Source organism: Nycticebus coucang, chromosome 8 (assembly GCF_027406575.1).
Source record: "Nycticebus coucang isolate mNycCou1 chromosome 8, mNycCou1.pri, whole genome shotgun sequence".
Lineage (NCBI taxonomy): Eukaryota > Metazoa > Chordata > Mammalia > Primates > Lorisidae > Nycticebus > Nycticebus coucang.
In genome coordinates this window covers 36,448,287-36,473,633 of record NC_069787.1, presented here as the reverse complement: position 1 = coordinate 36,473,633, position 25,347 = coordinate 36,448,287, and the positions used below count along the sequence as shown (strand labels likewise).

At 40.4% G+C, this 25,347-nt stretch overlaps 1 protein-coding gene across 13 annotated transcripts in view; it reads right to left on the bottom strand.

The window, feature by feature from the left end:
* CADPS (calcium dependent secretion activator) overlaps positions 1 to 20,809 on the bottom strand; it is a 499,139-nt gene extending 478,330 nt beyond the window's left edge. For all 13 annotated transcript variants that reach the window (XM_053599820.1, XM_053599828.1, XM_053599822.1 and 10 more), the window contains exon 1: positions 19,948 to 20,809. In XM_053599820.1, the coding sequence (XP_053455795.1) occupies positions 19,948 to 20,382 (435 nt within the window). In that variant the 5' untranslated portion in view covers positions 20,383 to 20,809. The remainder of the gene's footprint in view (positions 1 to 19,947) is intronic.
* Between the last annotated feature and the right edge of the window lie 4,538 nt (positions 20,810 to 25,347).

Here is a 25,347-nt window from a genome sequence, read left to right as displayed (position 1 = left end):
TCCTATCCAGAGAAATCAGGCAAAAGAAATAAAAGGCACTCAAATTGGAAAAGAGGATATCAAATTAACCCTTTTTGCTGATACGATTTTTTATCTAGAAAAACCTAAAAAACTCTTAGATTTAATAAACAAATTTAGTAAAGTTTCAGGATACAAAAATCAATGCACAAAAATCAGTAGCATTTCTATGCACCAAAAAAGATCTAGCCAAGAAAGAAATCCATTTGCAATAGCTACAATAAATAAATAAATAAATAAATTTAACCAAGGAGGTGAAAGATCTCTGCAAGGAAAACTGTAAAACACTGGCAAAAGAAACTGAAGATGACCCTAACAAATGGAAAAATGTTTCATGTTCATGAATTGAAATACTGTTGAAATAACCATTATTATCCAAAGCAATTTACAGATTCAATGCAATCTCTATGAAAATAACATTATTCTTCACCTAATTAGAAAAGAGATCTTAAAATTTTTATGAAACAAGAAAGAGCCTAAATAGCTAAAACAATCTTGAGCAAAAAGAACAAAGCTGGAGGCATCATTTTACTTGACCTCAAAATATATTACAAAGCTATAATAACCAAAGCCGCATGGTTTTAATATAAAAACAGACACACAAACCAAAGGAACAGAATAGAAAATGCAGAAATAAAGCCACTTATTTACAGCCAGCAGATTCTTGACAAAGCTGATAAATGAATTCATTTTGTTCATCTTTTTAGTTATAATAAACAAAATGTTCATCTTTTTAGTTATTTTGTGCCAAAATAGGATTTACATCTAATCAATGAAGTTTTTATTTTAAATTATATGTAGAGTTAGGAAGAAATAATTCTAATTTGTTTCCTACATAGTAAATAGAATCTAAACATGCACAATAGAGAGTTAAGCCTTGATAATTCAAATCTCAGAATTCCTGTTTTAAAGAGAAATACAATGTGATCTGGACTAGTTAAGGCTGTAAATTAGGAGAAATGCAACTCTGACTTATACAGCAAGGGAATTTACTATATTATTGGAAGCTCAAATGAAAGGTGTGCTTTGGACATGGCTTAAAGTTCTGGGCCATTATTGTCATCACGAATTCAAGTTATGTCCATATCTTAACGACTTCCCTATCTTCAACCTAAACTGAGTTGAAATTTGAAATTATGGTGACATATGCCATATGTCCATCAAAAAAGGAGAAGCAAATCCTTCCGTTCAGTCTAACTGAACCAACTTAGGTCACCTGGTCACCCATTAACCAAATTGTATTTCCAGGATAGTGCTGGGTGTTGATAGGTTTCAACTAAACTGCATCCATTTCTGAAGCTGGGGATTGAGAAGCACCTGAAAAAATTACAATTGTTTGGAACTAAGGAGTGACAAACAAGTGGGTGACCAATTGTGTCCACTAAAATAACATCTATAGATGTTATATTTACAAAATACAATTGAAAGTTTAATCTGGATCTCAGTTGGGTGTTCATATTAACTAAATCCAAGGAGTGAACCTGTGGATTATTCACATCACTTTAATGACCTATCTGTATTGCTTATATGAGTTTGGAGCTGTAGACCAAGTACAAATTCTCACCCAATTCAATGTAATTGTCTCATATTGTCATTCTTCTCAAAGAGAAGGCTTATGCTAGGGGTTAATTTGGCGTAAATAAAATCAAAAGAAATTGCTATATTCTAGGTATCTTTATTGCTCTCATGTTTGTAGAAAATCCTTATTAGAATTTTTAAAAGAATCCTAGGAGTAGATTGTTATTATTCTGAAACCATAGCTCAATGACAAAGATATTTAATTAATAGATTGTGCTGGAAACAAAACTGTGCAAAAGGAGAGTGATTAGAGAAAGCCTCATATAAAGGCTTGGACGCCTACCCAACAGACACACAGAGTTCTGTGAGTAGAGAAGAGGGAAATGTTCTGCATCATAAATCTCCCTACATTTGGGGACATAAAATATGTATAATACTGAATTTGGTTTTCCTTTCCAATGATTCTAACAGTGCCATTTTTTTTGCTGCCAGGTCATAAGGCAGAAAATAGACACTATTAATTTGGCATAATATTTACATTATGCTGCAGATCAACATTTTTCTTTACAAATAATGAATTGTCTTCCACACACAAGCAAATGGAGGCAGGAGCAAGTGACTACCTTATGCACCTCTGTAGGAGCTCAGCACGGCCTTCTGACTCAAATCCTAATTGAATATTGACTGAAAGATAGCTTTGGGCTCTTCACATAGAAATAGAGGGAAAACCATGCAAAGCACTTTGTACGGAAAGGCAGATCTGCAATTGTTTAGAACTGCCGTTTCGGGGGGGAGACATGCTTCTGATTAATTAAAACAAGTCCAAATCTTAACCAGTGTCTGTTCACGTTGAAGGTCTATAAAACTGAATCATAATTCATAGCAGTACACAGGCTGCCTGTGAGAAGTAGATAGTAGAAAGAAATCCTCTTCTCCTTTGCCAGGCAAACAGGAAGGCTGGCAAATTATGTGGGAACTTATGTCAAAACTCATAGGAAGTTATTTCTAATCTGACCATGGAAAAATGCTGGAGCAAATCATGTTCTTTGCCAATAAAGCATCATGTTTGTGTTGACAACATTCTTTAGGAAAGGTAAAGGCTCAAAATGCCTTATGGGAAAATGCATGGCTTCAAGACAAGGTCAAGGCCAATAGCTCTGCCTCTGGCCGTCACCCACATGTCTGCGTTGTCTTTGATAGGCTCACTGCCTCTATTCAGTGTTATTACCATTGGAGCTACTCAGGGGTATTGATCACTTTCAAGGTTCCCTACTGCCCACCAAATAAAGGACATCTGACAAAGCCTAGTAGCAGTCAATGTTTATCACTGCTTGGTCCCAACCCACTTTTCAGATCATGTGGCCTCTTGTGCTTTTTCATCTAGTTTTGTTCTCTGTCCATGCTTTTGTTTATGCTGTCCCTAGAGTACTTATTTCTTTAGTCTCCCCACGGTCAAATCTTACCTATTCCTTAGCTGCAAATGCAGGAAGTCAGCTGTGACCCTTTGTAAATAACGTGGTGTTCTGAAGACTTGAAGATGGTGCAATGACTTGGTGACCCAGGAATTCTTGAATCTTAATTTAACCACAAACCTTCTATCCTCTCAGAACATACACAGATAAAAAATGGAAAATACAGTTGTCTACATATACTGAAGCCCCCCCAGTCAGCCTTGTGGAACCTGTGCATAGAAAACGTCAGCCTTCTGTACACATGGGTTTCACTAATGTCAGCCTTCTGTACACCTGGGTTTCACATCCTGTGATTACTGTGTTTTCAATGTGCTTGGTTAAGGGGTAAGAGGATGTATACAAGCAGACCTGTTTAATGCAAGTGATTGACCACTAATAAATGTGGTCAATAACTTTTCTGGAATCTAAGATAACAGTCTTACCACTTGGGGAGGAGTGAGAAAGGGCAGAAAGTATAAATGTACCCTATTCTCTGGCTTCCCATGCAAACATAGGTCAGTTTGGGAATAAGATAATGTGGTGGCAGGGGCAAATCCAAGATTCTCTTTTATCTTCCTTTCACGGAATCTCCCCCCTGCCCTTCCATCCCTCTCCTCTTCCATCATCTTGGGCTATAGTTGTGGTTTATCTTTCTTGTGAAAGGGTGAGTGATCATAAATTGGTTTCATAATAGTACTGAGTACACTGGATACTTTTTCTTCCATTCTTAAGATACTTTACTAAGAAGAATATGTTCCAGCTCCATCCATGTAAACATAAAAGAGGTAAAGTCTCCGTCTTTTTAAAGGTTGCATAATATTCCATGGTATACATGTACCATAATTTATTTTATTTTTTTAAGTTGCCTTCTTTTCTTAATTGTTTTTTATTAAATCATAGCTGTGTACATTAATGCAATTATGGGGTACAATGTGCTGGTTTTATATACCATTTGAAGTATTTTCATCAAACTGGTTAACATAGCCTTCACTGCATTTTCTTAGTTGTTGTGTTAAGACCTTTATACTGTACACTTAGTAAATTTAACATGTACCCTTGTAAAATGCACCGTAGTTGTGTTCGCACTAATTATCCTCCCTCCACCTGTCCTTCCCCCTCCCCTCCCTCTCCTCCTTCTCCTTCCTCTTGGGCTATAGTTGGGTCATAGCTTTCATATGAAAGCTATAAATTGGTTTCATAGTAGGGCTTAGTACATTGGATACATTTTCTTCCATTCTTGAGATACTTTGCTAAGAATATGTTCCAGCTCCATCCATGTAATCATGAAAGAGGCAAAGGCTTCATCTTTTTTAAGGCTGCATAATATTCCATGGTGTACATATACCACAATTTATTGATCCATTCATGGGTCGATGGGCACTTGGGCTTCTTCCATGACTTGGCAATTATGAATTGTTCACATTGGAGGGGTACATGTCAAATCTATTAAGTATAGAGTATAAATATCTTAACACAATAAGGAGGTGAAGGCTATATTAACTAGTTTGATGTAAGCATTCCTAATTGTATATAAAATTAGCACATTGTACCCCATATAAAGGCATCAATGTATACATGATCTATGTGTTAATGACTTAATAAAAAAAAAAAAAGATTCTCTTTTAGTGTGGTTGGGCACTCTTAGAAGCTCTCTCCAGATCCTATACTTACAGAAGTATAGGCTGCCTCCTCTCTCCTACTATGGGTTGGATACAACCCTGCTCTTACTATGGTGCGAATGCCCTCTTTGGGCTGGATTAAGCTGTGGATCTCTTAGGTCAGCTGAAAGCCAAATGAAATCACACCTACATTTCTGAAATTATTCCAGGTATGACTGGAATAATAAACTCTACAATCTTTGTCCACATTCCATGTTCTCCACAACACTGTGCAGGAGTGTTTTTGCACATGCACAGGAAGATATGAGAATTTTGACCACTAAAGTATAACTTAAAGGGTAGGCATGGCTCTTCATATTTTTGAAATTTGTATGAAAAATGAACATTTGTATTCCATGAATTATGACAAATATATAAAAGTTATCCTAATAAAATAAAGACAAGGATCAAAAATTGCTCTAAAGAAATGTCTTTGAGCTGTTGGTTCAAGACACTTCTACATATATGAGCATCGATTTTCTAAGATTTTCTACAAATTTCCCCACAAAACCATAAAGATGATCTGTGCTGAATAAAACATTCAAGCCTAATTCTTAACCTTGTCTCACAATGTAAAGCCATTTATATTCCTCCTTTCCCTTCTCCATACCTCCCACACATTTTGCACATTTAAAGAAGATTAGATTCATCTTCCTGAAACACTACATTGGTCATGTTACTCCACACTCCACTTAGAATTCTTCAGTGGTTCTCCATTCTTCAGAAGCCCCCTCCCCACTGAACCCCTTTACCCTGGTGTTGAAGGGCATCTATAATAATGAACCAACCTTTGTTCTTATTTCTTTTTTCTCCAATATTGGAGTCTTACACAATTATACTTTTTGGTTCCCGTCCTCAGACCTTGCATTATCTCACTTCTGAATAGTTGAAAGTATCTTTCCTTTCCCCTCAAAATAGATCACTCTGCTATCATTTGATCTTGAGCTTGAGGATTAATTCAAATGCCACTTCTTGTACCAAGCCTGGCCAAAAGCTATTTCCTCTGTTAGGCCACACTGGCAATGGTGCCTGGAGCCTGGAAACTCTCCAGGGCCTCAAGAAAAGTCTGAGTTCCTAAACAAAGTGTATTGTCCTTAAAATGTACAAATAGATAAAGTAATATATGTTTAATTAAATGTTAATACATGTTTAATTAAATGGCTTCTCATGTAAACTCCATTGTTAAATTTAGTCTGCATAGAATGTTGCTACCATTAAACATAATTGGTGAGGATGGTTTTTACAATTTGAAAAGATTCCTGTGAATGCACCACGACGCACAAGAAATAATAGTTATTTATTAACCAAGCTATATAGACAAATAGTTTTAAAAGCAAAATTGAAAAATGTGCATTCCAGTTTCTTTAATAAAAAGTTACGGGGTTTGGGCGGCGCCTGTGGCTCAGTCGGTAAGGCGCTGGCCCCATATACCGAGGGTGGCGGGTTCAAACCCGGCCCTGGCTGAACTGCAACCAAAAAATAGCCGGGCGTTGTGGCGGGCGCCTGTAGTCCCAGCTACTCGGGAGGCTGAGGCAAGAGAATCGCTTAAGCCCAGGAGTTGGAGGTTGCTGTGAGCCGTGTGATGCCACGGCACTCCACTGAGGGCGATAAAGTGAGACTCAGTCTCCACAAAAAAAAAAAAAAAAAAAGTTACGGGGTGTGCATATATGTGTGTATGTACGTGTATATCACATTTTGTTCATCCACTCGTGATTTCATGGGCACTTGGATTGATGCCACACCTTTGCAGTTGCAAATTGTGCTGCAACATTTAAGTGCAGTGTCTTTCTGATAAAATCACTTCTTTTCCTGTAGGTAGATACCCAGTAGTTGAATTGCTGGATCAAATGGTAAGTCTCTTCTTAGTTCTTTGAGAAATCTCAAAATTTGTTTTCCATAGAGGAAAATATGTTTTCCATAGAGGTGCTACTTCTCTGCAGTCTCATCAACAGTGTAAAAGTGTTCCTTTCTAAATACAGTATATTCAGATACACCGTGGAGTACAACTCAGCCATAAAAATAAATTAATGTCTTTTACAGCAATTTGGATGGAACAGGAGACCATTATTCTAAGTGAAGTATCTCAAGAAGGCAAAGAAATACTACATGTACTCTAATAATTTGGAACTAGAGTGATGAGCACAGAAGTAAAAATTGTTGGAAATCAAAAAAGGGAGGGGAGAGAGGTATAAAACCTAACAATGAAAACTATTTGGGTGATAGGCACACTGACTGCCCTGACTAAAGCGTTATAAAAGCTATCCATGTAACAAAAACATTTGTTCCACCTTAATATTTTGAAATAAAAAAAAGAAACAGTACATCACCAACACCTCAGACGATAAATGTCAGTTTTAACATAAATGGGTATTTGGGGATCTTCTGGTTTGGGACTGTAAAGGACCACCGTAAATATCTCAGAACACACATTTTGGTAAACACATGTAGGGACAGACTTGTTGAATCATAGGATATCATATGTTTACCTTTCCTTTTCCAAAGTGGGAGGCTGAGGCAAGAGAATCACTTAAGCACAAGAGTTTGAGGTTGCTGTGAGCTGTGACGCTACAGCACTCTACCAAGGGCAACGTAGTGAGACTGTCTCAAAAAGAAAATAAAGAGCAAAACAAAAAAGCGGCAGTAGCAATTTATGCACAGGAAGAAGTGAGTTAGTCCCAATTGGGTGGAAGGTTTTGAAATAGAGGGAAAAAGCTGGGTGGTAGTGCGCTGTGTTGCTTCAATGATGTATGCACTGAAGGGCCTGGCTTCACCTAAGTGCAATATATTAGTATAAAAAAATTACACTTTTACCCCATGACCATATACAAATAAAAAGTAAATGGAAAAAGGTAAGTGGATGGGAAGTATGTTATATTTGCTGTGAGGTAAGGCAGACACTGTAAAAGTGTAAATTATTGTAGCCTTCAAAAGACTGCAATCAAATGAGTAAAAATTAAAATAAATATGTACTAAATCAAATAATATAATTTTTAAATATAAACTCTGCTGCCATGGCCCAGGTCATTCTTATTATAAATCTGAGATAGGCAGTACAATGATGCCCTAGATGTAGTTGGGTCAACCAGCGTCACTGCACTGGACCTCACTTTGCTATTAAAGAAATAATGGGATCAGCTCAGGGGGGTTAACGTATGTGTTCTCTGAATAATCTGCATCATGCATTACTTATTGACTTAGCATCGATTTGCATACACACGTCTGTCAGACACCTGGGGACTAAATGAATGACCTCCAAAGAGTCAAAAGAAAGAAGACAAGTATCTGAGGAAGTGAGGTATGTGACATCTCCAATGTTGTTCACACAGCACGTGGGGAAGCATGCAGGCTGGAGTCAGACCACCGGGGCCACTGCTTACTAAATGTTTGACCTAAGAAACATTCCTTACCTGCTTTGCCTCTTGGTTTCCTCATCTGTAGGACTGAGATGATGCTTACCTATTTTGTAGGGTTACTATAAAGATTAAATAATAAAGCTTTTAAAATATCTAGAATTGTGACTTCAGAGAGTAAAGATACAATGAATGCTTACTATTTTTTAAAATTTTTTTATTTTTGAGACAGAGTATCACTCTGTTGCCCAGGCTAAGTACCTTGGTGTCAGCCTAGTTCACGGTAAGCTCAAACTCCTGGGTTCAAGTGATCCTCCTGCCTCTACTTCCTCTGCAGCTGGGACTACAGGTGTCCACCACAATGCCTGGCAAATTTTTCCATTTTTAGTAGAGACAGGGTCTTGTTCTTGCTCAGGCTGATCTCAAACTCCTGAGCTCAAGTGATCTTCCTGCCTGGGCTTCCCGGAGTGCTAGGATTACAGGTGTGAGCCATCAAGCCTGACTCTTACTATTTATTCTTGTTCTTTAAAATAACTGAGTGCCATCTTCTACCTAAAAGAGCAATGGAAGGAGGCAAGGTGGAGAGGGCTTTTCAAACAGGAAGGCAATGATACTGAGACATGGGGATTGGGTGGGGGGGCATAGAACAGCACAGGGATGTTAAGTGGTTTAATGAGCTGAAGCCAAAGGTAAGTACAGAAAAACTACAGGAGTCAAGGCTGAATGGGGAGGGAAGGCCTTCTTATTCCTTGAAAGTAAGTTTATATTTTATCCAGTGTAGGAAACAGAAAGCTATAGAATAATCTGGGCCATGATTGGATTTATGTTTCAAAAAGGTCACTCTGGAAGCTGGGTGGAGAATGGCTAAGAGAGGTTAGAAAGTTACTGCAAAAGGCCATGAAAGCAGTCCTGGGGTTCCAAAGTAGGACATTAGTGATGGTGATGAGGAGGAGAAAAAAATGAATCTTTTCCCCAGATGAACATTGACTAAAGGGTCCATCATTTAGCAATAAGAGTGAGCAACAGTAAAGATTTAAAATTGAGTTGCACATTACTGCCTTCGACAGCTTAGTTTTATAGTAGCATTGCTAGTCCATTCACTGAGTTAGAAAATAGAGGGGGAAAGAATCTGGGTTAATAAGATACATTTTATTGTCGAGTGTTCTGATGATATCTATGGGAGATGCCGATGAGGTCAATGCTCTTCCAAGTGTGGCCTGTGGACCTGTGCTGTCTCTGACCTGCCTGCTATTGGCCCTTACTGAGAGAAAGTGCATGTACCAGAAACATCGACTTCATCACTTGGCACACTGTACAATTCAGCTGACAATTTTTTTTTAATGGCAAGAGTTTCTTGCAGAAGAAAGCAGCAAGTTGACTTAAGTTCTAGTCCAAGTTCCTAACAAAACATTCACTAACCTGTACCTGTTTGCAGCCACACCTTCAGAAGTACCGATGCAAATGTCTCCGTGTGCAGGTTTGGCAGTCCCGTGACAGACCTGTGCTGGAGACAAAGGCTTGAGATTTCTAAGCATAGAGACATTAGTAGCTACAGCCATGGTCAATAATGAAGTTGCCAAGAGAGGTGGAACAGACGTGAGAGGAGGGCTGAATTTGTTTGCTAGGGCTGCCATAACAAAGGACCTCAAATGCGGTGGCCTAAACAATTTATTGTCAGAGGCTAAGAGGTGATCAGATCAAGGTGGGAGCAGAGTTGGTTACTTCAGAGGGCTAGAAGACTGTTCCATGCCTCTCTCTTAGCTTCTGGTAATTTGGTGGCAATCTTTGACAGCCCTTGCTTGTAGAAGCATCACCCCAATCTCTGCACTCCTCTTCACGTTCTCCCTGTGTGCATCTCTGTGGTCAAAGTTCCCCTCTTTATAAGGACATCAGTCACAATGGATTAGGTCCCACCCTACTGACCTCATCATAATCTGCAAAGACCCCACCTCAAAATAAGCTCACATTCTGAGGTCCTGGGGGTTAGTACTTTGACATAAGTTTTGGGGGATGTGCACAAAAATGCCTAACAAGGGCCAAGAATGGAAACCTAGAAAACACCAATATTTAAGATTCATACAGTCACCATATCCTCAACTTCTCAACTAGACTGCTAGGTTCTTTCAGGTCAAAAAGGCTGTTTAAAATGTCTTTGTATATTCTTCTTACAAGACTTAGAGAGTTTCTTGTATGTAGAAGTGGCTCAAAACAATGTTGCCTGAGGATGCATAACAAACAAAAATTGAATATGGAAGAACCCCCAAGAAATGTTTGGAACACAGTATGTTATGACACACTGCCTTATAGACAACAGTTGCTGTACTTGTCAGAAAAATCGCCAATGTAGTTGTTCAAGATATATTTCAACTCATTTGCTTAAACAAGTCTATGCCTACCATCCACACCAAAAAGCTGTTTTTCTACATGGGCAACAGAAGGCATAATTATTTGCAAGAATTTTCAATGTTTTCACTTTGCTTTCTTAAGTGACACGGTAGATTCTCTGGACCTCTCTGTGTTTGCCAAAATCTTATTGTCTTTCCGAAAGCACTATAGCCCCTGAAAGGTTTACAACTTAGCATGCACTCCTGGAACACTTATGAGTTTAAAAAAAAAAAAAAGTTAACTTTAAAATATCTGAGAATTTCCCTACTGCACAGAAGTGACTCTGAGAAACACTGCATGATACGTTGATATTTTCCTCCCATACACTGCTGAAGGGGCATCGATACGTTATCAATTTACTCCTTATCTTTCAATTGTAGAATAGTAGCTGGCAGATTGGAACACTTGAGGGCTTGATAATTCAATTTGTTTTAAACCTTTCTCCTGCTTGTTAAAATAGAAGGAATAACACAGCAAAGGTAATTTTGCTTTTGACTTGTAAATGCTATCAGAAAAGTCCACACCTAAGAAGCAGTTTTACTTTTTTAATATGCCTATCAGATTCTATTACTACATCTAATATGCAATCATTCTACAGTTATTAGTTATTTATATCCTAACTACTCCAGAAAGGACGTTAGGTAACTTACAATAAAAGAATGGAGAAAATAATGCCAAAATCTCATAAGAGAATAAAAGTAGAGACAATAAAGTGTATTTGTGTCTAATATATATGTTACATATATACACGCACACACACAACTTATAGATTCCATGATACAACTTTGGCAACACTGTGACTGATAAATTTTTAACAGGTTAATTTCAGTAGCATAAGTTGTTGACTGTCACCTCCCTTTTCTCCTCCCCCCAAAGCAAAATTAAGTGAAAGTTACTAAAGAATACATACCCACAATCTGAAAAAATTAGTGTTCGCTTTGGCTCTTTCTGATTTTATTGTTTGACCACTTAAACACACACTATGGTGATTCAAGTTCAACTGGGATTCAGCCACTGCAAGAAATTCATAACTGTTTATGGCCTTTAAAAGATGACTTTTCTCCATAATGGATGTATAAATTTTTCAATTATAAACAAGCCAAATTGGGAGATAATAATATGTTTCTGTAACATGTATTATTTTGAAGCCATTTGGTAATCAGGTTGCCTTTCATATTATTTCACTGAGTTGTTATCAAAGTAAAACTCACTGTGTCTCTATAATAGAAGCAGACTATATTTAAGACTCCTTCACTTCCTCTCATTAGAAACTCAGGAAATAAAGCCACTGTGATGTGTCAACAGCTAAATAACTCACAGAACACATACTGTGAGCCAGGCACTGTTGTGGAATGTGGGGAATGAAAGAAGAATACAATGATATCCCTGTCTTTGGAGTTCCTGTAGTCTATTGAGACAGAGGCACAGCTAAAAAGTAATTTAAATTTAATGTATAGGAGGTAAAAACGAGATTGACTAGGAAGTTGTGGCAGTGCTTAGCCCAATATAAAGGTTTGGAGAAGGTTTTTCTAATGGAGATAACACTTGTGTTAATGAAAAGATGAACAAGAAGGAATGAGGTGAAAAAAACTGAGAAAGATGTTTTGGAATGAAAAACAGCATAAGCCACGATATTGTAGTATGAAACAGTATGGAAGAGTTTGATGGATAAAAATGTAAAAATACTTTTACTGATAGCATTTGCACAACATTTTACCCTATATTAAAGATTAATTACACATTTAACATGCTTCTTCTCTTGCAATCCTTGATATTATTTTTCCCCATTTAACAGATGTGGAAACTAAAGAGATTGATAATGTACCTAATGTCACACAGCCAACAGGTCACAAAGATGACCAGGGATTTGAACCAGAGACTGATAGCTTATCAAGTTGGAGATCAAAGCCATGATGCTCTATTTCTTGTTATCTACTTATGTGAGTTTTTTTTACTAGATGAACTTTTACACACATCTATATCTTATCCACAAACATACATCCTAAACACAAATCACATTTTGTGAGTTCATTTGTATTAGTAATAGTCAATACCATTAATGTAAATGGATATTTTTAAAAGAGCTATTTGAATGAAGACCAAAATATTAAGACTTGAAAAAGGCAGGTGACTTAGTCAATGATGGTGAGCATCATGGGAAAATAAGGGAATCTGAGGGCCCCATCATTTACTGGTTGGGTGGCCATGACGCTTTTACTGGAGTCTTCTGATAAGCTATGGCAAATCTTTCTGTGAATGTGTGCTTGGCATTAGCGATTTAAAAAATCCCCTGGGAAACTTACCTATGCTGTTTTTGTTCAAATTGAGCCTTTAAAGCCAGGAAAAAGGGCCCCTGCTTCTTGTCCAAAGAAATACTAGCAAAATGTCTCAATGCAAGAGGAACTATACCTTTGACCCCATGTGGTTTATACGTAATACTCTAACCATAATCACCTGCCTTCTGGGTCTGCTTTTGATGTTAATAATAATGAATATAGGGTTTGCTGTAGCCAGTACTTCATATATATTAACTTGCTCAGTCCTTTCACAGATAAAAATAATATTGCACATAACTTAGCAATAACAAGAGCTAAAACATTTCCATTTCACTTACCACATGCCACATATTGTTCCAAGACCTTAACTGCATGATCTCAATTTTCACCAGAACTGAATATTGAGGTAACACTACTAGCCCTATGTCACTGATGAGTAAAGTGATCCTCAGAGAGGTTAAGCAGATTTCCCACAATCACAGAGCCAGTTAGGGGGACAGCCAAGAAACAAACCTGGCCATTCTAATTTCAGAGTCTATACTCTTAAACACTGTCTCTCTTAGCCCTGCCTGCAGTCACACATGCACCAGACTTTGCAATGTCCTCCACTGTCCACTAAGATATCAGGAGCAGCAACCAAACTCAACTGCTGGCTGACCTCATCCCCCTCTCCCTACTTACAAAGAACAGAAAAGTAATTATTTCACATGCTTAGACTGACAAGTAAAAAAATAATAATTCTGGATCATCATCCCTCTAATTCTGCAGAAACTATCAATTTAATTCTAACAAGCAAACTATTACAGTGGCCAGAGACAGGGAACAGAGAGTTCCAAATTCCAAGGACCAGTGTCAGATCACTGGTATTTACTGAGCAATGTTAAGAAGACACGGTGTTGGCAAGAGCCAGATAGCTGGTGACCTACCATCCAGATGTATGTGTTGTTCCTCCTAAGTATATTGTAGTTAAAAGTGACTGACATTCCATAATTTAAGTGAAGGCTGGATAGTCTTATTTCTTTTGCTTTTTGCAAATCCATGCAAACTCAGGCCCAGTGTTGCTGCATCTTCAATTGTAAGAGAAGCCAGAAATCCAGATTTTTATGTGAAATATTTTGATAGTTTTAAATATGCCCTATTTCATGTTATCTACTTCTGTGAGTTTTTTTACTAGATGAACTTTTACACACATCTATATCTTATACACAATCATACATCCTAAACACAAATCACATTTTGTGAGTTCATTTGTATTAGTAATAGTCAATACCATTAATGTAAATGGATATTTTTATTTGAAAAATTCTTTGTAGACAAAAATATATTTGTGGATCAGTTTCAACTCACAGGCCAGAGTTTAAAATGATATCTCCTGTAGTCTGTAGTCTTATAACTTTCTGAAATTTTACTTCATCTGAAAACTTGGGTATAGTTGGACTAACAAATTCTAACTTTATCTTGGATTCTTTGAAGACACTGCCTTATTTTGTGATGATTTTTTGTAAAAGTGAACCTAAATACAAGTTTAAATGAACTCACAAGTCTCCATAATGAATAATGTCATTGTCTAGAAAGAACTATTGACTATTACATCTGGAGGAGACATTGGAAATTATTTGAGGCTTCTTCATTCCCTTCTTCCCATGGAAGACTAAGAAATTACCCCAGAGATAGAGAAAGACTTGCCTACAATCAGTAATTTACTAATGATAGTGTTAGAGCTCCAGCACAGGTTTCAATATACAGGTTGAGTATACATTACCCTAAATGCCTGGGACAAGGAACGTTCTTTATTTTTTTGGATTTTGGAAAATTTGAATTATACTTACCTGTTAAGCATCCCTAATCCAAAAGACCAAAATACAAAATGCTCCAACGAGCATTTCCTTTGAGCATCATGTCACAATTAAGAAGTTTCAGATTTTAGATTTTCATATTAGTGATACTCAACCTGTACATTCTTTCCCCTTATCAGTTACCTTTTTTCATTCTGTTGTGGAAGTCATTTGAGCTCCTAGATCCAGCCATACCTGCAGTCACACCCTCTTTTTTGATTAAGCCATTTGAGTTGTACTTCTGTTACTTGGGACCATAAAAGTCTGATAGTGTCAAACAATGACTCCTTTCCATATTTTGGCTCCTCATGGTCTTCTCCAGGCCAGAAGACTTGTTTTTCCTATGCTTACCAAAAATCATATTTATTTTTTAAGACCTAATTCTAAGTCTACTTTCTCTATGTAGATTTCCCCTACTCTTCTATCCCATCCTACATGTGTACATGTATTCTTTGTCCTTTCCCCACTTTAGTACCTATGATCAGCATCTTATAATGAACACTTACTTATTGAACTTCTTCAGCATATATGTATATTGTCTTCCAAACTAGAACACAGCTTCCCCAATTAAGAAGACATCTCTCATTGGTACCTTTTTGTTCTTCCTCCAAGCCTAGGGGTCAGCTTGGTGCCATGAGTCACTTGTTTAGAGTCTAATTCTATTAGAACTCTCATCATTCCAGGTTAAGTTTTATAGACACCTGGCCCCACATTGCAAATACTGGTTATGCTTCAATAACCTGTGAATGTGTATTGGGTTGGATTTGGTGGAGGAAAGATCTCTAACTCATTTCACTTTTACCATCTTACATAATATAATTCTTTAGGAACAGACTATTTCCTTTGTTCTTTACTCTGGTCTTAGGGAAGCATAAGGTTATTCCAGGTGTATAAGGAAGCAAGAACCCGTCGTTACTTTTTTCTGCATCTTCAGAAAGTCCATGCTAGTATCATCAGTGTATGACACTGCATCAAGGAATCTGGGGGGTAAATGCCAAAAGGAATATTTAAATAATTCAGTTCTTCCCCTGATGATGAGATAAACATACAATAAACATACAACTCTGTTTAAAGAAAATTTGGTTTAAACAGTATCTTAGTTCTCTTGAAAGGTTAAATATTTTATTTTTTTACAATACAAATGATGTTTCATTAACAAAGCAAGTCTTAAGAATTTTGAATAGTGGAGCAAACCAACTGCCTTCAAACATATCTGAATAGATGAGTCACGATTATTTAAAATTCTCTGTCTCATACACACTTACACACACATGTGCAGTTCTCTATCCCTAGGTTTTAAATTTTGTGAATGGTATGGCTTTTGAGTCTTTCCCTAACAAAATCAAATAAGCAATTGAATAAAGATGGAATTTCCATGACTAGCAATGACTCAACATTAGCCACAGTTTCATGGAGAGATATAAGCTGAATCACACAGAAGTGAGTAGCTTGAATTTACAACAGATTTGGTCCAGTCATAATTCCTCTTGAATGACATAGGAGTTGCCATACAGCAAACAGAGTGTTAGGGTTGGCCCTTTCCTTATTTATATACAGACACAGACACACATGTATACATACCTATATGTGCATACATGTACTCATTTTAGACTATTTGGAATCTAGGCACTAATTCAATCCAATTAAAAAATGTGGTCATGTCAATCTAAATATTACACAGAGTTGTTTACAGTGCCTGCTTTTAGATCCCCTATAAGTAGCTAGTTCACACGAGGTAGCCACCCAGCCACCCATCATCTTTACTACATAATTTAGAAACATATGGTACAGCTTTGCAATGCCAACTTCTAGGTATACACTGTACCATGTTGACAAAAGAAAAAAAAAATCCAAATTGTCACTTCTGTGAACTGCTGAAAGATATTGTTGCAGTCTGGTGGTGAGATTTCTGTTTTGGTCATAAATTAACATTACCACCATGTTACATTTAGATTCACAGTATGCAAGCAAAATATGCCTATAAATTATAAATTTTTTTTCACACAGTCTGTTTAAATTCCCCTCTTTTAACTGGGTGTTATAATTTTCCCAGAAAAAGTGAAATGAAAGTAAGTAACTATTAAAATTGTTCACGCAATGGTACCTTTTCCTCATGATCCTTCCCAATTGTTCTGAGCTAAAAGGTGGTTTTGTTTGTTTGTTTGTTTTCCTTTGAGCTTGAACCTCATAGAAAGGCTGACACAGTCTGGTGTCCACATTTACCTGCTCACAGCCCATCCTTCTCCTTCTTCTTTATGAGATTACTTATTAGGTGCTCCATGGTGTCTAAATTTGATAGCTGCCCAGAGGAAAAGTGGGGGCCCTCTCTCAACTCTAATAGTACAATTGTGGGTAAAAAAGTCCTCAGAACACACCACTTGGGTAAAATGATGTCAGGATGGCAGGGTTCTGCTTTTATCCTAGAATATTTCTGGCTAGTCTCTCATTAAAAGAATAGGGTTTGGAGTTAGAGTGTTCCACATCTCAAGTCTCACTCTTTTTCCCTATCTACATAGTACTTTAGGTAATGTACAAAACCCCCGAGACTCAGTTTTCTCTCTAAAAAACGAGAATGGCAATTTGCACATTGTCAGAGTTATTAGGAGAATTAGAAAGGACCTAAGAACAGAAAAAGGAATTTCAGTAAAACTAAGGAAATCTGAATAAACTATAGACCATCTAGTTAATAATATAATCAATATTCACTAATTTGATTCAATATTCACAGTAACAACTGTACTCTACTACTATAAGATAATAACTGGGAAAACCGGATCTGGGGTACCTAGGAACTCTCTGTACTATTAACTCAATTTTTCAGTGAATCTAAAACTGTTCTAAAGAAAACCTCAACCTATTCTTAAATCATTTTTTAAAAAATAAATTGGATTTTTTAAGTGCCTTGCACATAGTAGGTACTTGAGAAATGGTAGCCAGTATTATGATATAGACTATTTGGTTTCATAAAGTACATTATGCTCTTTCTAATATGGTCTCTTCTTTTCCCTAATTCGGCGTTCCTGTTCACAGACAGTTCCCTCTCCCTCGCCCCACGTGACCCTGCGCCTTTCTCTACATCAGTCATCTTCTGGCTTTTTCTCCTTCATCCATTTCTATTCTACTATCAACTCCTGTTTAGTTTACAGCTTATTTATCTTTCTCCTAGACTAATCTTAGTTCATCAACCCTATTTGCTAGCTTTATATTTTGTCACAATGATTATACATTAAACTTTTTAATTACTTTCAATGATTGCTCATTAAATAAAAAAAAAAATAGATTTCCAACCTTTTCACTTGGAGAACAGCAAAACACTCTTTTCCAGAAAAGCATTAAAAACTTAAAGTGAAAATGGAAGAATTTGTTTTTTGTTTTGTAACAAGGAGATAGATATTAAGCTTTCCAGTATAGCAAATAGCCCCGGGGTAGCTTTGTTAGGATATGTATTTAGTGATAGTTTGCTGCAATAACTAAAAAATGTGTATAAACAAAACTAGCTTGCCCCTCAAAACCACCACTTTGAATGGATGCAGGTCAAATATACAATTAGATCAGGGAAACTTGGTTTCACGCACATCTCTCTTAGGTGGCTTTTCATGATCTCTTTAGAAGAACAGGGTCTATGAGGGATTGCTTTCCCTGGACTAACGCCTGAAAGAAAAGGTCTCTAGAGCATTTGGCTAATAATGGGAAAAAAAAAAAACTTTCATTTAAATCACAACAGCTTTCATTGCCAAAGTAATAGGACATCTTTGGTTGGTGCTATTAATGGGATAGACTTTGGAGATAGAATTTCCCATGTTATAAAGAGACAATTACCATTATAATTTCTGAAATGTGAAACATCCACCTTGTGGACCTAACTCATCAACTTTAAAACAATATCTGCAAAACTTTTACTGCTCTAAGAATACTTTTACTCTACTGGAGTCCAAAATACAGACTGAAAAAGCAAGGAGGCACAGACAGGGGAGGCAGTGAGGTGTGCGTGTAGCCCACCTGCTGTTTCTCAGCCAGAATTAATTCTATCTTTAAATAAAACTAATGTCCAAGCTTGTAATAGCTGAAATAAATCAGCGGTGCTGGGTGGCGTGTGTACATGCGTAAGCAAAACAAACAGAGAAATCTGTGCTAACTCAAGATAAGGGTGGATAAATACGGAAAGGCTAATACTCCACTACAGCACCATGTAATTCAGTCTTAAACAGCAGCAACAGAGAAATTCACTATTTTAAGAAACTAGTCTGGACAGTCTTGCTGGGGTCGGGACTGCTTCTCACTTCGCCCCTCTGGGGGCTTTGGCTTTTGTGTTAGGTCAAGAGTGGCAGATTCATGTAAGAGACAGAATAGAACGTTTGTCAGCAACTCACTCCCACCGGGTTCTGAGTGCCCCTCATCCAGCAGTAACCCCACCAGTAACCCATTGCTCTAGCTGGAGAACAGCCGTTAGAAATAGGCACTTTTTTCTTTCTTTCTTTTTTTTTTTTTTACACATCAAAGGCAGCCCGGAGCCGCCCCAGCCTTGCCCTCGCCTCAGACACAAAAAGCTTTTTGATGCCTATAATTGCGAGGCTTTTTGCAGCTGTACTTCAGCCAGCCAGAAGCGGTAGGGCTTGGAGGGCCTGGGCAAGCCAGAAGGTGGCGGCGAAGTCACCTTGGGAAGAGGAGAGGAGGGTCAAAGAGAGCAAGGTGGAGAGGCTGACCCCGCGAGGGAGGATCAGGAGGCGTTCTCTTGCTTTGGAGTTAGTGAGGAAGGGTCAGGGGGATAGGAGAGAACCCCAACCGGAGGGAACCGTGCCCGGGGTCCTAAGGTGACCCTAGCCTAGTGGGGGGTCAGCTGGCGAGCGCAGGGAGGGGAGCGAGCCCTTCGCAGAGTCACGGGAAGCTTCGCCTTCAGGGTTTGCTGTCTCCCGCCTGCCCCTGCGGCTGCTCCCTACCCGCGTGAGCCGAGAGTGGCTCCCAGACACTCTTCAGCCTCTACAGCGGCGCCCCCACCTGCCGGGTCCCCGCCCGCCGAGCGCACGCCCAGGAGGGCGGGCCTGGAGCCGAGCGCAGCCGCCCGCCGCTGGAGAGCGCTGGGAGCCCTGCGAGCCAGCAAGGCCTCTCTGGGAGCCGCGGGCTGCAAGTCACTCCCCAGCCTCCCAGGCGACAAAGCAGGACCTGCCGCCTCGATCCCCGACGCTCTCGGGCTGGGAGGTTCGGGCGCGCTGCGCTGCGCTCCAGGCCCCTCGCAGGTCCCAGACAGCTCCTGGCGCGCCCCGGGCGGCGCTGGGCTTGGGCCGGGCCTGGCCTGGCCGAGCCAGTCGCTGGGAGGGGGCCTCGTAGCCCTTTTCCTAGGGCGCGGTCTCCACCTTCTTCTGCTCCTCCTCTCCAGCTGCTCCGCCAGCTCCCATTGTTCGCCCCGCCCGCCCGGCGACGTTCTGGAGCTGCTCCCTGGGCCTCCCAGGCGCACCTACCTTCTGCTGCCGGCGAGCCATGTCGGTGGGCTGCTTGGCGTTGAAGGGGTAGGCGATGCAGCGCATCACGAACACATAGAGCTGCAGCCTCTTCTTCCTCTCCTCCTCCTCTTTCTGCAGCCGCTCCAACTCTTCCTTCTCCTTCTCGCTCACCACCGACGGGCTGGGGCTGGAGGGCCGGCCGCCGCCGGCGCGGCTGCTAGGCTGCAGCCCTCCGGCCCCGCCGCCGCTGCTCGCGCCGCTGCCCCCGCCGCCGCCTGCGCCCATCCCGGCGCCAGCGCCGCCGCCCCCCAGCCCGGTGCCGCTGGCCGAGCCCTCGCTGGTGCGGCTGGGAGACAGGCGCGCGCTGGACACGGCCGAGCCGAGTACCTCCTTGCCACTGTCCTCCTCCACGATCTCATCTGATTCTTCTTCGCTGGACGAAGGGTCCAGCATGGTGGCGCCTGGGAAAGGGGTCCTTGGAGTCCCCGGCTTGGGGTGCGAAAAGTGGAGGGCGCTGGAGGCAGCCGGGGGTCAGCTCTCCCGGCTGGGCGCTTCTCCCGGGTCAGGGAGCAAGCGCGCTGCTGCTCAGCCTCGGCCGCCGCGACTGCTTCTTCTGCCTGGCGGTTGCGAGCTGGGCTCAGCACCAGGAGCGCAGGGGGAGGAGGGGAAGTGAGAGGTACGTCCGCGAACCCGAAGGTGGGCAAGGGGCAGAATCAATTTCGAGCCCCGAGCCGGCAGCCGGATGCCATCTGCAGCCGCTGAAGGAGGCGCCTCCAGAAAAGATGCCGAGTGTTGCAAGCTGTCGATGCAGCCAAGAGCCGAAGAGGCATCTTGCCGATTGGGGAGGGAGCGGCGCTTACGTGTTTATTGGCTTAACTCTCCCGTGTCCGCAGCGTACAGGGCTGCTGCAGAGGGCTGGAGGGAGGAGAGTGCCGAGAGTCCCCAGAGCCTCAGAGCCTCAGAACTTCTGACCCTAACGCCTTCCGCCCCCTCCCCTTTGTGGGAAATTTTCTTCTTGATCCCCAGCTCTCCTTGTCTGTTCCCCTCTTCCCTCTCTCGGACAAAAAGTTCTTGGGGGAGGATGAAATGAACCCAGCGGTGCTTCCTGCCAGCCAAGAGCAGGTTGTCTATTCAGAAACGTTAAATCAAAGCATTTCACTTAAAGGAAGTCCACCAGATCCCGCACGGATCAGAAAGGGTCCAAGTCGAACCCTCAGGCTTCTGTACACCTGGGACGTGGGGGCGGTGGGGGCTGGGCAGCGTGTTCGTCCCACCTGTGTAAACTGATTCCTGCAAATTACTCCGTCTGCTTCTACTCTAATTAAACGTGAATCTGATTTGGAGTGAATTGGTGTGTCGACCATGCAGCTCAACCATTTAACTTGAACGCCCCCATCCCCCGCCTACCCCGCAAAAGCTATGATGAATCTTTTTCAATTCCCAATTGCGATTACTTTCTGCTATAGCGAGTCTACAGAGAAATAATAGAAGGGTTTCTAGTTGCTCAGTGCTTCCCCCACGGTGATTCCCTGGAGGATCTGGGTGGAGTGGGGACCCCGAGATCAGACAAAGACACCCCAAGAACTCAGCCGCGTCAACATCTAGCGTATTGACCCTGTCGTGCTGTCTTTCAGCCCTGCCTCTGGGTAAACTATTAATACAAAGCAGCAGATGGTGGCTTCCTTCACGCCTCTTTAGGCCAATAACCCCTGCGAATAGGGAGCTGGCCAGAGTGCTGAATCTAATCAGCGCCCCGCGGACGGATTGAAAGACCAGTACAGGCTACCTTCGGACCTTAGGCTGTCCATAGAGGCTTCTTCGCCACCGCCACCACCCCCATCTGCTGTATTTGTGTATTATCCAGTTCTCCAATTACTCATAGATACTCGTGGGAATGATTGTCATAGTGTAGCGTGAGTTTAAACTTTACATCACATTTGTATTTTTCAATTTACGTAAGTTTTATGGTAGGCTTTGATAGTAAAGTGAAGCTTTGTAGATAGCCTGTTTGAGACATGAAAATGAACTAAAACAACGTCTAGTTTCACTATTAACTCCAACAACTCTGTTTTTTTTTTTAGTTAAGTACTTAGATGCCTTATATTTGATTCTCCACCATACCTCAAAAACACAACTTCTGTGGCTATTGCCCATTCTATAAAGTAAGAAAAGTTGAATAATGTGAGAATTGCCACAAGTTTGCAGTCCTCACCTTAAATTCTGCTAAAGAAGTAAAGAATGTGGAAATTATGTTATACTGGTTTTCCTGGAACAAAAAATATAGGCCAATCAATCATCAACCTTTATCCAGCACCTTTTTATGAAGTGAACACTGTTCTAGGTGCTTCAGCAAGATGGAATTTTTAGAAGACATTCTCTTAAAGAGTCTATAATCTCTTTTGGGAGATGCAACATAAACATGTTAAAAAGATTGACAGCACTTATTTCAAGGCAGTGTATCAACAAATCCAGGTGGGTGAAGTGCAAAAAGCTGCATAAATGAAGCAACTCGGCTGGATGTGGTGGCTCATGCCTGTCATCCCAATACTCTGAGAAGCTGGGGCAGGTGGATTGCTTGAGCTCGGGAGTTCAAGACCAGCATGAGTAAGAGCAAGACCCCATCTCTATTAAAAATAGGAAAACTAGCCAGGTGTAGTGGCAGGTGCCTGTAGTTCCAGCTACTGAGGAGGCTGAGGCAAGAGGATTTCCTGAGCCTAAGAGATTGAAGTTGTTGTGAGCTATGATGATGCCATGGTACTCTATCTTGGACAACATGGCAAACAAACAAAACAAAGCAACTTTAAGTAAAGGGAATCATGTATTTCTCAAGAGAGTTAAATTTTACAAAAAGAATCCATATAAATGAGTGGCAAAAGGGGAAGACACTAAAAGTGGAAAAAGTGGTTTGCAAAGCCTTAGTGAAAGAGCAAGAAGTCAAGTAAAGTTAAAGAATGTAATGAATAGGGTGGAACCTGTGGCTCAAGGAGTAAGGCACCAGCCCCGTATACTGGGGGTGGTGGGTTTCAAGCCCCACCCCATCCAAAACCACAAAACAAAACAAAAAAGGATATAAGGTGTGAGAAGGTTAGGGCCAGAGGAGGAGGAAAAAAGCTAGACTTGTATTCCATTTTGCTAAATGAAGGAACTCTGTTTAGGACATAAAGTAATAAATTAAATTATATAGCTGGAAAGTATGTGGTGATTTGAAGAAGGGGTGTTATTGAAGGCCTACAAAGGACATTTACTGATTAAATATTTCTTAAGCAACTTTAGCCATTTGAATATTATTACATCAGATGTTAGTAGCAGAATAACCATGACTTTCCTCTGCAGGAGGAAAGAGATTTTTTTTTTTTGAGACAAAGTCTCATTGTGTTACCCTCCATACAGTGCCATGACATCACAGCTCACAGCAACCTCAAACTCTTGGGCTTAAGCAATTCTCTTGCCTCAGCCTCCCAAATAGCTGGGACTATAGTCGCCTGCCACAACACCTGGCTATTTTTTTGTTGCAGTTGTTGTTGTTTAGCAGGCCCAGGGCAGGTTGAAACCCACCAGCCTTGGTGTATGTGGTCAGTGCCCTAAGCACTGAGCTGCAGGTGCCAAACCTAAAATTTCTTGATTATACTAATAAAGTTTTGTTTGGTTTTTAATTTTTTTTATTATTAAATCATAGCTGTGTACATTAATGCCATCATGGGGCACCATACACTAGTTTTATAGAACGTTTGACACATTTTCATCACACTGGTTAACATAGCCTTCCTGGCATTTTCTTAGTTATTGCATTAAGACATTTATATTCTACATTTACTAAGTTGTAAGATGCACTGCAGGTGTAATCCCACCAATCACTCTCCCTCCGCCCATCCTCCTCCCACCCTCTCCTCCCCTCTCCCCATTCCCCATGTTCTTAGGTTGTAACTAGGTTATAGCTTTCATGTGAAAGCCATAAATAAGTTTCATAGTAGGGCTGAGTACATTGGATACATTTTATTCCATTCTTGAGATACTTTACTAAGAAGAATATATTCCAGCTCCATCCATGTAAACATGAAAGAGGTAAAGTCTCTATCTTTCTTTAAGGCTGCATAATATTCCATGGTGTATATATACCACAGTTTATTAATCCATTCCTGGATCGATGGACACTTGGGCTTTTTCCATGACTTAGCAATTATGAATTGGGCTCCAATAAACATTCTGGTACAAATATCTTTGTTATAATGTGATTTTTGGTCTTCTGGGTTTATACCTACTAGAGGAATTATAGGATTGAATGGCAGATCTATTTTTAGATCTCTAAGTGTTCTCCAAACATCTTTCTAAAAGGAATGTATTAATTTGCATTCCCACCAGCAGTGTAGAAGTGTTCCCTTTTTAGGCGGCGCCTGTGGCTCAGTCGGTAAGGCGCCGGCCCCATATACCGAGGGTGGCGGGTTCAAACCCGGCCCCAGCCAAACTGCAACCAAAAAATAGCCAGGTGTTGTGGTGGGCGCCTGTAGTCCCAGCTACTCGGGAGGCTGAGGCAAGAGAATCGCTTAAGCCCAGGAGTTGGAGGTTGCTGTGAGCTGTGTGAGGCCATGGCACTCTACTGAGGGCCATAAAGTGAGACTCTGTCTCTACAAAAAAAAAAAAAAAAAAAAAAAAGAAGTGTTCCCTTTTCTCCACATCCATGCCAACACCTCTGGTCTTGGGATATTGTGATATAGGCTAATCTTACTGGAGTTAGATGGTATCTCAAAGTAGTTTTGATTTGCATTTCTCTGATGATTAAAGATGATGAGCATTTTTTCATATGTCTGCAGGCCATGCGCCTTTCTTCAGAGAAGTTTCTCTTCAAGTCCCTTGCCCAGCCTGTGATGGGATCACTTATTCTTTTCTTGCTTATACGTTTGAGTTCTCTGTGAATTCTGGTTATTAAACCTTTGTTGGAAACATAACCTACAAATATCTTCTCCCATTATAATGGCTGTTTGCTTGCTTTACTTACTGTGTTCTTGGCTGTGCAGAAGCTTTTTACTTTGATCAGGTCCCAGTAGTGTATTTTTGAAGTTGCTTCAATTGCCCGGGGGGGTCCTCCTCATAAAATGTTCGCCCAGACGGATTTCTTCATGAGTTTTTCCTGCACTCTCTTTTAGTATTTTTATAGGTTCATGTCTTAAGTTTAAATCTTTAACCTAGTGAGAGTCTATCTTAGTTAATGGTGAAAGGTGTGGGTCCAGTTTCAGTCTTCTATAGGTTGCCAGCAAGTTCACCCAGCACCATTTGTTAAATAGGGAATCTTTTCCCCACTGAATGTTTTTAATTGGCTTGTCAAAGATAAAATAACAGTAAGTAGATGGGTTCATCACTTGGTTCTCTATTCTGTTCCAGACATCTACTTCTCTGTTTTCGTGCCAGTACCATGCTGTTTTG